This window comes from Crassostrea angulata, chromosome 9 (genome assembly GCF_025612915.1).
Source record: "Crassostrea angulata isolate pt1a10 chromosome 9, ASM2561291v2, whole genome shotgun sequence".
NCBI lineage: Eukaryota > Metazoa > Mollusca > Bivalvia > Ostreida > Ostreidae > Magallana > Magallana angulata.
Window position 1 is genome coordinate 20,331,923 of NC_069119.1, and position 17,619 is coordinate 20,349,541.

Sequence of the window (17,619 nt, forward strand, 5' to 3'; positions counted from 1 at the left end):
GGACAATTATTCATACATCGTTAGCCTTGACACTGCGATTACCAACCCCTATATATATGTATAAGTGTACTGTAGACGATACACTACAGTAAAGACCTACCTACCAGACAGTCAACATGTTCACTTTTTTAATCATTTGTACCGTAACCATCTCTTCTTTGGCTTATGGAAGTCTCTGTAAGTACTTTTAATTAGTATCATTTATAGATGAGTCTTTGAATAAAATTTTTCGGTTTTCAGCCTTTTTTACACCCCCCAAAATGATATTTAGAATGTATTATCGAAATTCCTGACAAGCAAACAACGTTCTTGTCTTGAAAATATAACTTCGTATAAATTTTATTTGTTTTGCTTTAATTTTAGATCAGCCTCAGATCCCTGAATATCTCAAATGCCCGTATGGCAAATACTTCAAAGACATAGGTAAACCTCCTACTTGCAATCCGTTCGGTCAGTCTTGTCCACCAGGTTTCTATTGTGGAGCAGGCCCTGCCGATCAACCTGGATTTTGTTGTAAATGTAAGTACTTTACTACGCTAAAATGTTAATTTCACTAAATGTTCATACAACGTAGGACAGTTTTTATCGATTTACTTAAAAATGTTTTATATTCATACCTGAAAGCATTGAATATAGTCAAATTTCACACCATATATTAAGTAACAGATATAATATCTGTCTACAAATATCTTTAATCAAAACCTTTTTTGATATCATCCTATACGCATGATTTTTTTGTTATATAAAACTTAACAGATCCCAACGTTCTATTCTATTCTATTTTTAAATCAATAGTAAATATCTTATCATTTTCGAGTTTTTTCTCGGGCTACCTTCTAAAGATTTTTTTTTTAAAACATCAAGTTCTGCTTGATGTTAACACATTATTTTCGCATAAGTATGACTTAACAAGCTTTGTCTAGATAGTCTTAATTGTATAGCTTCATTTATTAAATTCTTTTATAGCTGATAATCCATGTAAACTTGGAGAGCCTTACTCACGTAACGGTAACGCTCCTCACTGCCTGGGTAAATCTGCAATCAGTTGTCCTCGTGGTTACACCTGCATAGGAACTGCAACTTCTTCATCAGTTTGCTGTAAAGGTAAGACGTACTGTCAGTCAGTTATAAGTGACATCAAATTAATGACGACATAATGTCAAAGTTGTTTATATCTAAAAGCAGTAAAATACTAAGCACAAAGACACAAAAAATGGGAATAAATGCAAATTATAAAGAAACAAAGGAAAAAAAATTAAACCCACCCAAAAATACATATCCTGGAAATGCCCGAGTTAGATACACATGTACGATTCTTTGTGTTGTTCTCGGGCAATAAGATTGTAAATTTGAGGTTTTTTTTCAATATATAGAAATATCCTAATATTAACTGATTATCTCCTTTTTACAAATGAAAAAAAATAAATAATTCAAAATAAAAAAAAGAACAAAGGAAAAAGAGGATAATACACACAAAAAAACCCATATGTCTTCGAAGTTAGTAATACAATTCTCTATCACAAGGAACTGTTTTTACGAAAAGTGTCGCTGAAGAAATTGAATTTAAACAAAATATATTTTGTGAGAATTCTGGTCATGTTTGCTTTACAGGTTGCACATACAGGGGCGAGTCGTATTTTCCTACAGCCACATTTTATAACACGGAAGGAAAGAGATGTACATGTGGTGAGAATGGAAAAGTCAGGTGTACAAAACCAGTCAGTAAGTATAATATTGTTAGAATATTTTGTGTAAATAAATTAATTTTTCGTTAAAAGGAAACAGATCAAGACTGGCTTAATGGTGCTTTTAAAAAGACAAGTTCGTGTTAATTATGTCAAATTTGAAATGTCATCTTTCAAACAGACGATGAATTGTATTTTACAGCTTGTAGAGGGGCTAATGGCAAAGTATACAAAGTTGGACAATCATTCAAAGTTGACTGTAACACTTGTTCCTGCAGATCTGATGGTCAGATCGTTTGCACATTAATAGCTTGTCCAACAAAATGCAAATACTACGGTAAGGTGTATACAGAAGGAGACAGATTTCCAGCAAGGGACGGTTGTAACACATGTACTTGTGAAAACGACGGCAGGGTATCGTGTACAGAAATTGCCTGTGGATACGGCAAATAGGTATCGACAGACTTCATCAGAATAAAACTGTCCCCCCAATTGATGACTTTCAAGAATGTCCCCTTTGCATGTTAATTTGTGAGTGTGTTCGTATGTGAAATTTTGTTCTTCATAATTTATACTGATGTGTGTACAATAAATATGACAACAATTTCTCATGCCTTTATTTTTTTTTATTTGTTTTCAATATTATTCTTAGAAAGAAATTTTAGTGTATGCACATATACAGTAAAAAGAAAAAAACCTCCAAAAATATTTGTAATATCTTCTAAAAACTTCTATGTCTGGCAATATTTACATCTTTCAGTGTCTTTGCGTGTATCAACACTATGTATTGATTTTTTACTATACAATCCAGTAAACTCAACTGAGGTATAACTGTCTTGATATAGAAGAATCTACTAAAATTTAAAAGCTTCACTATTAGAAATTTTCTTTCTTTTAATTCTAATTTTTGATTTGAAGTTTACGGATGACGAAATCATCTACTGTAGAAGCAGAAATATTCGTTGAGGATTTAATTTCGTTATTTTCGTTGGCAGTAGAAATCAACGAAATTAAATCCATGACGAATTTTTAACCAAAGTAATAATGAATACAAAGATATTATGATTTGACGAAATTAAATGCCAACAAATTTTATTTGGTTTAAAAAACAACGAAATTTTGACCCAACGAAAATATGTGCTTCTAAAGTATTAAGTTTTAAAGTTGTTCTGATGGCTATTTGTATTTCAAACACCGTCCTAAACTCATGTCAAACTAACATGTATTAGTAGGACTTATAACAACAGTTGTTTTTTGACACTCTTTAATTTTTTTTATTGAAGCTTTAACACCCCTTGCTTCATATAACGTGCATATAACAAAATAACTGAACCAAAGAGCCATTATCTCTATGACACCATACAAAAAAAGATCAATATTTCTGAATCAGAGTCAGAATCTGTTTAAAATTACAGAAGATCTAACGTAGAATCTTCGATGTATGCATCTTACTAGTATTAAAGATCTCTACTAACACCTTTGTTACCTCGTCAACACTGTCATCATCATCACGTGCTACTGATGAGAAGCACGTTATTTTATCTCAGTATGACAACAATCATCAAAAAATGAGATTTATAAATATCGTGCACAATAGCTTGATTGTTGTTACACAACGTTGGCTTACAGTTTTGGACGCACTGACCATAAGTTGTTTGCACTATACATCAATCTGACCAGATTTTGATGTTTTTTTTCAATCATTGACAGCGTTTGCAATGTTCATCCCGAGCGATTTGTGCATTGTCTTGTTAATACATACGTCAATCAACACTGGGTACATTAATACATCGTGCTGCAAACGTGTAAACTTAGACAAGTTGTTTAAATTATTTTTTTTTAATTTGGTTTTTTAATATTAAATCAAATAATATATTAGATTGAATATTATTCCTGTAAACTTTGTAACATTACCCTTTTACACGTGTGGTACATTGTATATTGTATTCAAATATTTAAAACATATTAAAAAGTCGCCTGTCTTGCCGTCGAGACTGCATATTTCTACCTATCTTTCAAGTTGTTAGAACAATATACCAATCTTCACCTGCTGTGAAACAAACCTTGTCCATCACTTTTAGTTTGGCGGAAATTCGCCATGATCGTTCGGATTGTTCTGGGTTGCCGATATAAACTGGAACTAAAGACTAATTTCGATGAAAACATCAAGTACGTGGTGAAAATAAGCAATTCGTTGTTTTCAGGATTTTTAATTTTCTTTTCTTTTCTTTTCTTTTTTTTTTTTTTTTTTTTTAACAAAAATTTGATTTTAATCCTCTTATTCTATCTGGACTATTGCCCAGAAGACACATCGTAAAAAAAATGCGAAAATTTCATATTTTCTTTTCTAGATTTTAAAGTTTTTTTTATAAACGCGAAAACATAAAAGATTTGGTAAGTGTAATTGAATCTAAAATTGATCATTAAGGTATCCTTCCTGAGGAATTGGAAAAGATAGATATGCTTAAGTTTTGAAACAACAATCTGTAGCGGTCACAGAGGCCGCCATCATCAATTCCAACAATGTTTCTTTACCTTAACTGCGCCGTTACAAGGTAGAACAAATTAAGCCGGACCCTCTACACTTTGTCCGAAGTGTCTTCATTTTTTGAACGAATGGTTGCTTAAGACTTATGATTATGGAGAACCAAGCTATGAAATATGAAACATTTAACTGGGTCATATCATCTAAGATTTCAAGTTACATAGAATTAATAACATCATTAGTTCATTCAATGTGATTGAAGAATGCGCAGAGGAAGCAATCAAATGTCGGAAATTTATTTGTATAAAATGCCTCATGTGACATGCATTTTAAATGTTATCAAACTTATAATCTACACATTATCGAACTAAATATTTAGAAGGTACATATTTCACTTGAATAAGATTGATCATGATCAAAATACAGACTGTTTATACTTATAATAACAATAAACCTGTTTATGAACAACTAATATACAAATGTAATCTGATTCTGATTAAAAATCCTCTGACCTATACATTCAGATATAGGTACATAGAATATTATAATTTTTAAAAAATGATTTATACTTGTTATTAATAACTCTATATAGTGCAGAACAGCACAAACAATTTTTTTCTGAAATCGAGTTTGTAGAATCCAAATGCAAAGAAAATGTAAGATATGAATAATTAAATTGTACCATCAATTTTTTTTTATAACAAACATCAATCAATTTAAACAATTGAAAAGAAAAATATATAGATAAAAACATTATTTTCAACCAATGACGCACATAACAATATGCAACCTATTTTGGAAAACCCTTGTTTTGTTTACGTTCTGTGAATTGACAAGGTCTTTTCCCGGATCAAACTGCCGACAACACGAAAGCTTCGCCTGATTGGGTCGATTATTAAGGTGTTAAATTAACCTCAACCTCTTGCTTTTCCAATCACTATATAAGTGGATTGTTGACGGTATAAGACATTCAATACACAATCAGGTTCACCAGTCAACATGTTTGTATTCTTTATCATTTGTACGTTAACCTTTTCTGCCTCGGTTAATGGAATCCGTCGTAAGTACTTTTGTGTTTTTATGCTAATCATTGTACCATTGCTTTAGAATTGGCAATTTTTATTTGTTTTAACAAATAAAAAAAATTGAATTTGCTTCGTAATGTTTTTATTCGTAATCGTTTGGAATACATCGATCATAAGCTTTGACGTTTGATTTGTTTTCAAACTTTAAACAAAACTATAATTAAACTTTAATATAGATGTATTAGACGAAAATTAACTATATAAAAGTATGTTTTCTTTTCTTTCTTTTTTTTTTTTTTTTAGAATATCAGACTTCAATCCCCGATTATCTCAAATGCCCATATGGAAAATATTACAAACACATAGGTAAACCTCCCACCTGCAATCCGTTTGGTCAGTCTTGTCCACCAGGTTTCTATTGTGGAGCAGGCCCTGCCGATCAACCTGGATTTTGTTGCAAATGTAAGATATCATACGCTATTGTTCATTTCACTCAGTTTTCATACAACGTAAAACAATTATTTTTCACATTTTTAAAATTTAGTTTACATTCATACGTGTACTTAAAACCTATTGAATATTGTCAGCGCAACAGAAAAATTATATGAACTAGATACGATCTCGTTACGAGTAACGAGTAGGTCTTCCGTTTAATTTTTTAAACGATTCGATTGAAATATCAATGACATTTCAGAATTCTCCCTCAACCACCTGCTTTTAGATAATGTATACGATTGTCAATATCCTTTAAAATGCTTAACAAAGAGTTTTGCTTTTTAACATACAGCACATTAAAGATTTAATATTTTTATCCCCTAAAATCTCTAATTACGTCATCAATGGGTTTTACAAACAGATATTGCTGCTATCAACAACTTTGCTTCTATAATGCATTACAAAATCTTGATCATTTTTAAGGTATGAGTAATAGAGTTTAGGAGTCTATTGGCCCCTAATTTAAGGGGCCAGCCCCTTTTTCTTGATTTTATACGAAAGGTCTCATGAATACTAACATTTTTTGTTCTTACATCCATCTAAAATTGTTGATCACTTTTGAGATACAAATGATTGAATATTTTAGGGGCCAGCCCTCTAGATCCTTAATGGGGACAGAAATTCGTCTTTTGATAAGTGGAATCAATTTAAATCATTTTTTCCAACATTTTCTCTTCTATGATGTCTAACAAAATATGTATACTTCTCTAGTTATTTTTCGTCAAAGTTTAAGTACTTTGGCCCCTAAAAATCCCTAATTACGTAATAAATGGGCGTGGCAATGATTTTTTCAAATGGATATTGGTACGATCAACAACTTTGCTTCTATAATGCATTACCAAATCTTTATCGTTTTTAAGTTATTCGTAATAGAGTTTATGACTGTCTTGGCCCCTAATTTAAGGGGCCAGCCCCTATTTCTTGATTTTGTTGAAAAGAACTTTTGATTATCTACCACTTTTGTTATATATGTTTTAACAAAATATCAACTCATAAAAAGATACAGATCAAAACGTATGAAAAATTTGATTCAAAATTCGTACCCAATTTTCGAGCCTATGCGAGCTCATAGAAATGGCGCCACTGGCGCAAAAAAACTTCATTGTGCACAACTTCAACCTATAGTCTACCTATCCTGAAAATTTCATATTCCTATCTCTGATAGTCTCTGAGTTTATGTCTGCACAAAATTAGTCGTAAAAACTTACAAAATCGGCCGTAAATCGGAACCGGAAGTGCCGATTTCAAAATTTAAAAAAACCTCTAGAATTATGACCACTGGCAATCATCTGAGAAAAAATGGTCGAAATCGACCGAATAGTTTTCGAGAAATCGCGTGCACAAAATTTTGGGAAAAAAATAATAATAAGAAGAAACAGTACGAAAACTATAAGGTCTTCCGTTGGAAACGGAAGACCTTAATTAGAAATGGAAAATATTTGTGATCAAGTTTCTTTAATCAAAACCTTTTTAACATTTTCCTTTAGGCATGATTTTTTTTGTCTAATAAACCTAAAGGATCACAATGTATTATATCATCTTTCTTATCTAATATTGTTCTTAAGAAATTTTTTCAGACTTCAATATATTTATAACCGTCTAAAAATGCTTACTTTTCGAAAATTAGGATTTGTGTGCTATAATTACACAATATTTAAGGATAAGTATAAGAACGAGCTGGGTCAAGACAATCTTATTTGTATTACTCTATTCATTCTTTTATAGCTGATAATCCATGTAAACTCGGAGAGCCTTACTCACGTAACGGTAACGCCCCTCATTGCCTGGGTAAATCTGGAATCAGTTGTCCTCGTGGTTACACCTGTATAGGAACTAAAACCTCTTCATCAGTTTGCTGTAAAGGTAAGAGATACTGTCAGTCAGTTTTACATGACATCGAAATCAAGAAATAGAATATGTAAGTGTTTTTAAAAATAATTTTATATTTATGTGATAGCAGGCAGATACATCTTCTGGTAGGATAACTACCCCCCCCCCCACAAAAAAAAAAAAAAACAAAGAAAAATAAAGAAACGGAAATACTTAAATAAGACATATGATTTATTCCCTGTGCTGTTTTTGTGTAATGAAATTGTAACATTGATGATTGTTAGGTCTGAAATTATTATAATTTTTACTAATTGTTTTACTAATGCAAAATAAAAGAAAAAAAAACAACAACAAAAACAGAAAGAAAGAAAATATAATACTAGAAAATAATACACAACAAAATGTATGTCTTTATAGCTAGTTCGATATTTGATTTTCTATAACGTGGTTTTTTCACGACAATTGACGCGGACAAATTTAAATGTAATCAGAATGTAGCTTATGAGAATTATGGTCACATCTGCTCTGTAGGTTGCACCTACAGAGGCGAGTCGTATTTTCCCAAAGCCATATTTTATAACACGGAAGGAGAGAGATGTACATGTGGTGAGAATGGAAAAGTCAGGTGTACAAAACCAGTCAGTAAGTACATATTGTTAGTATATTTTGTGTAAATAAATTAATTTTTCGTTAAAATAAAACAGATCAAGACTGGCTTAATGGTGCTCTTAAAAAGTAAAGTACAAGTTCGTGTTAATTATGTCAAATTTGAAATGTCATCTTTCAAACAGACGATGTATTGTATTTTACAGCTTGTAAAGGGGCTAATGGCAAAGTATACAAAGTTGGAGAATCATTCAAAGTTGACTGTAACACTTGTTCCTGCAGATCCGATGGTCGGATCGTTTGTACGTTAATAGATTGTCGGAAAAAATGCAAATACTACGGCAAGGTGTATACAGAGGGAGACAGATTTCCAGCAAGGGACGGTTGTAACACATGTACATGTAAATATGACGGCAGTGTATCGTGTACAGAAATTGCCTGTGGATACGGCAAATAGGTCTCTACATATTTTCTCTCTCAAAACAAAACTGTTCCCCAATTGATGACTTTCAAGAATGTCCTCTTTGCATGTTAATTTGCGAGTGTGTTCGTATGTGAAATTTTGTTTTTCATAATTTATACTGATTGTGTGTACAATAAATATGACAACAATTTCTCATGCTTTTATTTTTGGTTTTTTGAATGACATTCTTTCCTTAATTACCAATATTCTTGATGGATTACGGTTTTTGTTTTAAATAAGCATAATTCATGTTAACCATTGATATATAAATAAAAGAAACTTGAGTGTATGCAGATACATATTAAAAAGAAAAAAGTCCAAAATATCTTGCAATATTTACACCTTCAGCGTCTTTGCGTGTAATATCATTTTGTATTGATTTTGTACTATACAATCCAATAAATTAAACTGACGTATAACTGTTTTAATATATAAGAATCTATTAAAAATTAAAAGCTAAACTACTAGAAATTGTTCTTCTTTTAATTTAAGTTTACGGTTGACGAAATCATCTTTTAAACTTTAAAGTTGATCTGATAGCTATTTGTATTTCAAAAGCCCGTCCTAAAATGCACTACAAAACTCATGTCAAACCAACATGTATTAGTAGGACTTATAACAAAACGTCTGTGTATTTGAATTGTTTTTTTACACTCTTAATTTTTGAAGCTTTAACATCTCTTGCTTCATATAACGTGTATAAAACACAATTACTGAACCCAAAAGCTAATCTATTCTTTACGACTCCACACAAAAAAGAGTAACATTTCTGAATCAGATTCAAAATCTGTTTAAAATCACAGAATATCAATCGTAGAATTTTCGGGGAATGCATCTTAATCGTCTAGAAGATCTCTCCTTCTCACATCTTTGTACCCTGGTCAACACTGTCATTATCACCACATGTCCTACTGATGAGAAGCATGTTATTTTATCTCAGTACGACGACCCCCTTTTAAACATCGTGTACAATAGCTTGATTGTTGTTACACAACGTAGGCTTACAGTTTTGGACGCACTGGCCATAAGATGTTTGCATTATACATCACATCAATATGACCAGATTTGGATGCTTTTTTTAGTCATTGACATCAATTTCAATGTTCATCCCTAGCTATTTGTGCATTGTTTTTTAATACTTACGTCAATAAACACTTGGTACATGAATACATCGTGCTGCAAACTCAAAACTTGTAAACTTATACAAGTTGTTTAAATTGTTGTTTTTTTTAAATTGGGTTTCTTTATATCAAATTAAATATATTAGATTGAGTATTATTCCTGTAAACTTTGTCATTTTACCCTTTCACAAGTGTGGTGCATTTTTTATTGTATTCAAATATTTAAAACAAAAAGTCGCCTGAGTGAACCATATCTTGAATGCAAACATTCTATGATGACTAGTCTTTAAATAAAGAAAAGCATCGTAAAATACGTATTAGATATATTATAACTCTGATAATAGAAAACATTTGACTGTCTTGCCGTCGAAACTACTTATGTCTACATATCTTTCAAAGTATTAGAACAATGTACCAATCTGCACTTGCTGTGAAACAAACCTTGTCCATCAATTTTAGTTTGGCTGATATTCGCCAAGATCGTTCGGATTGTTCCAGGCTGCCGATTGTATTTGGAACTAAAGACTAATATCGATTAAAAAGAATGAAGAACGTGATGAAAATTACCCATTTGTTTTTTTTAAGATTTTTTTTTTTTTTTTTACAGAAATTGGATTTTATCATTAATTTATTCATTAAAACATTAATTATTGCCTAGAAGACACATCGTTAATAAAATATCAAAAATTCATATTTTCTTTTCTGGATTTAAAAGTTATTCTATTTATAAAGGCGAACATTTGAAAGATTTGGTAAGTGTTATCGAACCTAAATATTGATCATTTAGGCATCCTTCCGTCAGAGTTGGAAAAAGCAGATACGCTTAATTTTAGAAAAAACAATCTGAAGCGGTCACAGAGACCACCATCATCATTTACAACAATGTTTCTGTGTTTACCTAACTACACCCATACAAGGGAGAACAAATTAAGTCGGACCCTCGACACCTGGGTCGAAGTGTTGCTTTCGGGACAAGACTTATTGTTATGGACAACCAAGCTATCTTTTTTACTCGGTTATATCATCTAATTTTTCGAGTTACATAAAATTAGTTACATTTTCTATTAAAAAAAGGAAAAAGGTTTGACTCAATTAAAATTTCTAATTCAATAGATTATTCAATATGATAGAAGATTGCGCAATGGAAGCAATCACATGTCGGAAATTAGTTTGCATTAAATGGCTCATGTGACATGCATTTTAAATACTACCAAACTTTTTTGTATAGTCTACACAGTATCGATCTGTATGTATCCAAAAATTTAGAAGATTTATCATATTCAAAATAAAGTCTATTTATACATATAATTACAATAAACCTGTTAATGAACAACTAATATATAATTGTAATCTGATTCATGTTTCTATGATATTAGGTAGACGAATATCAGGTTAGTTTATCATAATTTAACCAGAAATGAATTAAAAATTCTTTGACCTACGTATTCCAAAATAGGTACATGTACATCGATTATTGTAATTTTTCTTTTAATATTATGTTTTAAATAAGTTTATGTAATGCAGAAGAGTACAAACAAATTTTCTCATTAATCGAGTTTGTAAAAGCCAAAGAAAGATGTAGAATATGAATATTAAAATTGTACCATTAATTTTTGTAAATAGGTATATAGAAATAGATCTTATTATTTTCAATTCATGAACGCACATTATAATGTGCAACATATTCGGGAAAACCCTTGTTTTGTTTGACAATTGACAAGGTCTTTTCTCCAGATCAAACTGCCGACATCATGAACGCTTCGCCTGATTGGGCTCCTTATTCATACGTTGTTAACCTCTACCTTTTGTTTTCAAAACACTATATAAGTAAATTGTTGACGGTATAAGACATTCAATATACAATCAGGTGCACCAGTCAACATGTTTGTATTCTTTATCATTTGTACGTTAACCATTTCTGCCTCGGTTAATGGAATCCGTAGTAAGTACTTTTGTGATTTTATGTTAATCATTGTACCAATGCTTTAGAATTGGCAATTTTTATTTGGTTTAACAAATAAAGAATTCTAATTTGCTTCGTATGCTTTTTTCGTTATCGTTTGAAATACACAGATCATAAGGTTCGACATTTTGATTTGTGTTCAAACTTTAATCAAAACTATTATTAAACTTTGATATATATGTAGTAGACAAAAATTGACTACATAAAAGTATGTGTTTTCCCTTTTTTTTAGAATACCAGACTTCAGTCCCCGATTATCTCAAATGCCCATATGGAAAATATTTCTCAGACATAGGTAAACCTCCCACCTGCAATCCATTCGGTCAGTCTTGTCCACCAGGTTTCTATTGTGGAGCAGGCCCTGCCGATCAACCTGGATTTTGTTGTAAATGTAAGATATTATACTAAATTGTTTATTTCACTCAGTTTTCATACAATGTAAAAGAATTATTTTTCACATCCTTTAAATTCAGTTTCCATTCATTCGGGTACTTAAAATCCATTGAATATTGTCAGTGCAACAGAAAATCATATTATTAAAAACAAAAAATATTTGTAATCAAATTTCTATAATCAATTTTTTTTCTTTTTCAATTAGGCGTGGATTTTTGTTTTATTAAACCCAAAGGATCCCAACGTTTTATTTCATCTTCATTATTTTATATTATTTTTTGAAATTTTTCTCAGACTACAATATATTTATAACCGGTAAAAGATGCTCATGCTTACAAATTAAGGTTTATTTGCTATTACAAAATATTTAAGGATTAGTATAATAAATGAGATTTGTCTAGAAAATCTTATTTGTATTACTTTATTCATTCTTTTATAGCTGATAATCCATGTAAACTTGGAGAGCCCTATTCACGTAACGGTAACGCCCCTCACTGCCTGGGTAAATCTGCAATCAGTTGTCCTCGTGGTTACACCTGTATAGGAACTGAAACCTCTTCATCAGTTTGCTGTAAAGGTAAGAGATACTGTCAGATAATTCAACGTGACATGAGCTATAAAACTCAGTATCAGTAAAAAGGACGATTTTAATTAACAAAAAGTATGAACATAAATTGTAAAGGAGTTATATTTAATTTGATTTTAAAAATAATTATAATTATACATGTAATCTCTCCGAACGTAAAAAAGATAAAAAAAAAACATGCAAAGGAAAAAAAGGTAACAATACAAATACTGAGAACTTTCATTCGATAAATTGTTATTAAAAGTCACAATTATTGAATTTGAATTTAAATGATTATCTCTGATGCAACTTGCATATTTTATAGGTTGCACCTACAAGGGCAAATCGTATTTTCCTTCGGACACATTTTATGACAAGAATGGACAGATATGCACGTGCGGTGAGGATGGATCAGTCAGGTGTAGAAAACCTGCCAGTTAGTATATTATTGTTCATGTATTTTGTAAAAATAGAACATCTTTTAAGGGGGATGTGCGGCCATTTATACATTTGAGGATAAGAATGAAAAGATTCCTTGAACTGGCTTTTTTTTTTGCCCGAAAATGGCAAATATGTTGCCAAAAATTATAAAAAGCAATAAATGAATAAAAGCAAGAAATAAAAGTCCCGTTGTTTGTATCACTGATATGCTTAAACTATATCTGTAGGTATTTGAGATAAAAATATGAACACTACGATATGTTACCTGTCAAACAGTCACTGATTTGCATTTCAGCTTGTGAAGGGCCCAACGGCGAGGTATACAAAGAAGGACAATCATTTAAAATAGACTGCAATGGTTGCACCTGTAGATCTAATGGGATTGCCATTTGTACACTGAGAGTTTGTCCAAAGAAATGCATCTACTACGGAAAGAAATATTCACCAGGAGATAAATTTCAAGCTAAAGACGGATGTAATGAATGCACTTGCTCAAAAGACGGCGATGGGACTATATCATGTACCAAATATGCTTGTGGATATGGAAAATAGCTAGAAAGCAGCATTTACTACCTCAAACTCATAGTTTCCACCCATTGTTATGTTAAAAGAATGTCCTTTGATTTGTTTTATTAATATTGTATTAATTGTTGAATAAATATGAAAACATTTTAGTGGCATTGTGAATTTCCAAATAAACAGATCTCAGACAGCTCTATGGCCGGGAACAAAGTCTTTGTTTCGCTTTCAACAGTCAAAATAAGATGTCCAAATAACCCATACCACAATCCAATATGTTTCATTTGTATCACTGAGAAAAAATTGTCATCGTTACCTTTTCTTTAAAACAATTTACAGTTGAACTTAGAAATCTCGAACCTGATATCTAGAATACAATGGATATGTCGAAGTGATTTGTAAGTCCCAACCACTTATTTTTAAGTTTTATGCCCTTGATATCTCGAATACTCGGATATCTCGAAGTTTAAACAGTTTTCTCTAGTTCAAGATAACGAAGTTTGACTGTAAATCCCTTTCACGATTAAAATCCTTACAATTTTGTCGTCATTTGCAAAAAGTTTAGTTCAAAGACGACAACAAAGGGATCCTCAACCACACGGATATTGGTTAACTGTTAGCCAGGTTTTCAAATATGAATTAGGTTTTGCAATCTGCATATCATTCTGCATGAAATTCAAAAAGAATATTTATCTAGTAACTTGAAGTTTTGTTTATTCATTAACTGTTTTTGTTGTATATATGAGTTAAAGTGTATTGAGAATTGTTTCCATATTTTTATTGAAATTACTACGATATTCTGTTGTCTATAAAGAAGTTTTTCTATGAAAAAAAAATGTTGTCATTTCTTAAACCATAAAATCCATAAACGCGATCTAATATAGCTAAGGTCACTCTGCATCTTTAAAAACCCCAAAATATTATAATGGTCCTGATGCTGTCACTTGTTTGTCTTTTGTAAAATATTATGAACACCTTTTTAAACTACAAAGTTAAAATGGAAACGATGTTGAGAATTAAAGTCGGATATCGCACTTCCTGAAAAAAAGACAATTCAATCTTAACATGCAAATTGTTGTTATGCTACAGTTAACTGATTTGATTTATTCGATTCATGAAACGCTCATATCTTCATCGGACATTTCTTTCGCTAAAATTGCCCAGTATTTGTAATATTTCTAAAACTGTTTGTTATTTTGAAGGCGAACGATGTTTTCCTTAAGAGAGCAATGAATCTATAACTTTCAAGCTTGGTTGTTAAAAATCTGATTGCTGTTATATGTGAGGTATTGTTCTTTGGACAGTACAGTACGTTTAAGAATAAAGTGGAATAAAGCAAGATTGTTTATAACAAATCTTTGGTACAGATGTTTTAGGGCTTTCATTATAAACAAACCACTACTACATGTACAAAAGAAAAAAAATGAACAATTGCGTGATTGCATATAAAAATATGGAGATATTCATTACCTGTTTTTGCTGTATATCTGAGTAAAAGTTTTATTGAGAATTGTTTCCATAATTTTATTGAAATTACAACCAGATTGTGGATTCGGTTTTCCACAAAGAAGCTTTTCTATGAAAAAACAAATAATCGTTGTCATTTCTTAAACCATAAACTCCATACACGCAATCTAATATAGTTAAAGTCACTCTGGATCTTTAAAAACCTGAAAACATTGTAATGGTCATGATGCTGTGACTTTTCTATATTTGTAAAATAGTATGAACACCTATTCAAACTACAAAGTAAAAATGGATACGATGTTCAGAATTAGTGTCGGATATCGCACTTCAGAAAAAAATGACAATTCAATCTTACAGTGCAATTTGTTGATGATGATGTTCACGTCATAAATGATTTGAAGATTTTCATTGGTAAAATAAATTCTAATTTTTGTAAGGACAATATCTGGAATCTCATGTGTTACATGTATTTTGATCTCTGTTTGAATTTATATGTACCATTTACATACTCGTTCTATAAAATGCACTGATCTAACAAACTTTGTTAATTAACTTGTTATCTTTTATCTTACACTTAACTGATTTGATTTATTCGATTCACGAAACGCTCATATCTTCATTGGACATTTCTTTCGTAAAAAATGCCCAGTATTTGTAACATTTCTCAAATTGTTTGTTATTTTGAAGGCCAACAATGTTTCCCTTAAGAGAGCAATGAATCTATAACTTTCAAGCTTGGTTGAAAAAATTTGATTGCTGTTATATACTTGAGTTATTGTTCTTTGGACAGTACAATATTTTTAAGAATAAAGAAGAATAAAGCAAGATTGCTTATAACAAATCTTTGATACAGATGTTTTAGGGCTTTCATTATAAACAAACCACTATAACGAAAGAAAAATTTGATAAATTGCGTTATTGCATATTAAAATAAGGAGGTTGACATGACATTACCATGTGTACATTTCATATAATGTTTTCAATTTTGTAGCACGAAAAGTATTTGATAAGAATTGCAAGCTTTATTTAGTGTTAGTGCTTTTTGAGTATTTTTAAGGAAAGACGACACGTTCCTCAATTTTAGATAACTTTTTCCAGGAATTTGTTAATGGTTTACTTTGACAAGCCTTCTTGCAAAAAATTAGGGTACCTTACCAGGCATTTCTGCAAAATACTAGAATATGCAATTTCCTATATAATCTTCTTGAAAATACACTTTGATTGCTGATATAAAAATAAATACATCTACAGCACAGCGAAATTTACTATATTAGAACTATATCTCCGCCGGGGCGGGGCTTTGAACTCACGACCTCTAGAACCTATACGCATCTGGCAGTGAGCGGCCACGGTTCTAACCACTCAACCATTTAGACATATAACCAAATCCAAGTAAATTTTGATCATTTTTAAACTGATTATAAAATTAATATTTTTTTATTGGAACTCTTTATTATGAGGAGATACAAAAAAGATTCTCGAGGAACGTGTCGTCTGACCTTAAGTATTTTACTAAGTTTTTACACCAAAAAATGCTTGCAATTCTTTTCAAAGAATTTTTCTTATCATTAAAAACGCTATATTATATTTCTGAAACTCCGTACCATAGCAAAGAAATGAAAGCAAATTTGAATGTGTTAAAAAAATCAGATGAAATACTACCTCGACAAAATCTGTCAGTAAGTATGATTTACTTCATACATTTTGTATTATTTTATTATAAGTTTGGTTTCTAATGATAACAATTGTGCCTCAATATCGTCTGCAATGCATTCAATTGTCATAATTTGGTTTATGCAAACTCTTATGTCTGCCTCTTTCTTATCAACTGTATTTCTCTAAAATTTCATTATGTGAAGAAGTGTATAGACATTTGTTCTACTATCATTAATATAAACCGTTATAAAGAACTTTTACATTCAGTGGTAAAGTATAACATGCGTACTTTCGGGTACATGTACTATGAATTAGAAAAATTGATTCACCACATATAATCATAGCCTCAAAGCAAAACATGTATTTGGTGTTAATACCCATCAAAACCTATCGTAAATCAGTTGTCGGTAGTAAACTTGTAAATCTTCTAAACTACAGTGTTGTTACGGAAGCGTTAAAGCGAAGAACTGCGCCAAAATAGTTCTGATTGGAAGCATTTGATAAAGTATCCCTTAATTGCAGTTGGATTAGAATATTCATATATACATGTAATCTACACTACTGGTCGGTGTCATGAAATCGTATAGCACAAACATAATATTTGTCTCTTAAGATTAATAACCATCAAAGGAATTTCAATTATAAAACGTTTGAATGTTCTAATTTAGTATATCATCAATCAATCAATCATGGGGCAATCGACAGGCAGCTACAAAATGTATCTATAAAAGTAAAGTGATTTTACTGTATTCGGGAAATATATAAAAAAGGTAGGAATTAAAGTTCTCGGAAGGTATGTTTGTTAGGTAAAGAACGAAGTACAGTTAAGGTCATATTTTTTTTCCTGTTTTCAATTGATTTTTAGAAATTTCACCCAAGAAAAAAAGAAATTGTAGCTATTGTTT

General features: G+C 30.9%; 3 protein-coding genes across 3 annotated transcripts; all 3 read left to right on the forward strand.

The window, feature by feature from the left end:
• Positions 1 to 22: 22 nt before the first annotated feature.
• Positions 23 to 2,291, forward strand: LOC128163923 (kielin/chordin-like protein). The gene is made up of 5 exons (XM_052827616.1): positions 23 to 177; positions 364 to 519; positions 967 to 1,104; positions 1,612 to 1,722; positions 1,888 to 2,291. The coding sequence occupies exons 1-5, from the start codon at positions 117 to 119 to the stop codon at positions 2,136 to 2,138; spliced, it is 717 nt and encodes a 238-aa protein (XP_052683576.1). The 5' UTR covers positions 23 to 116; the 3' UTR covers positions 2,139 to 2,291.
• A 2,816-nt stretch (positions 2,292 to 5,107) lies between these two features.
• Positions 5,108 to 8,733, forward strand: LOC128163750 (kielin/chordin-like protein). Its single transcript, XM_052827403.1, has 5 exons — positions 5,108 to 5,230; positions 5,499 to 5,657; positions 7,416 to 7,553; positions 8,052 to 8,162; positions 8,333 to 8,733. Exons 1-5 carry the CDS (start codon positions 5,170 to 5,172, stop codon positions 8,581 to 8,583), a joined length of 720 nt encoding a protein of 239 aa, XP_052683363.1. The 5' UTR covers positions 5,108 to 5,169; the 3' UTR covers positions 8,584 to 8,733.
• A 2,835-nt stretch (positions 8,734 to 11,568) lies between these two features.
• Positions 11,569 to 13,734, forward strand: LOC128163749 (kielin/chordin-like protein). Its single transcript, XM_052827402.1, has 5 exons — positions 11,569 to 11,652; positions 11,906 to 12,064; positions 12,506 to 12,643; positions 12,957 to 13,067; positions 13,368 to 13,734. The coding sequence occupies exons 1-5, from the start codon at positions 11,592 to 11,594 to the stop codon at positions 13,622 to 13,624; spliced, it is 726 nt and encodes a 241-aa protein (XP_052683362.1). The 5' UTR covers positions 11,569 to 11,591; the 3' UTR covers positions 13,625 to 13,734.
• Positions 13,735 to 17,619: the final 3,885 nt, after the last annotated feature.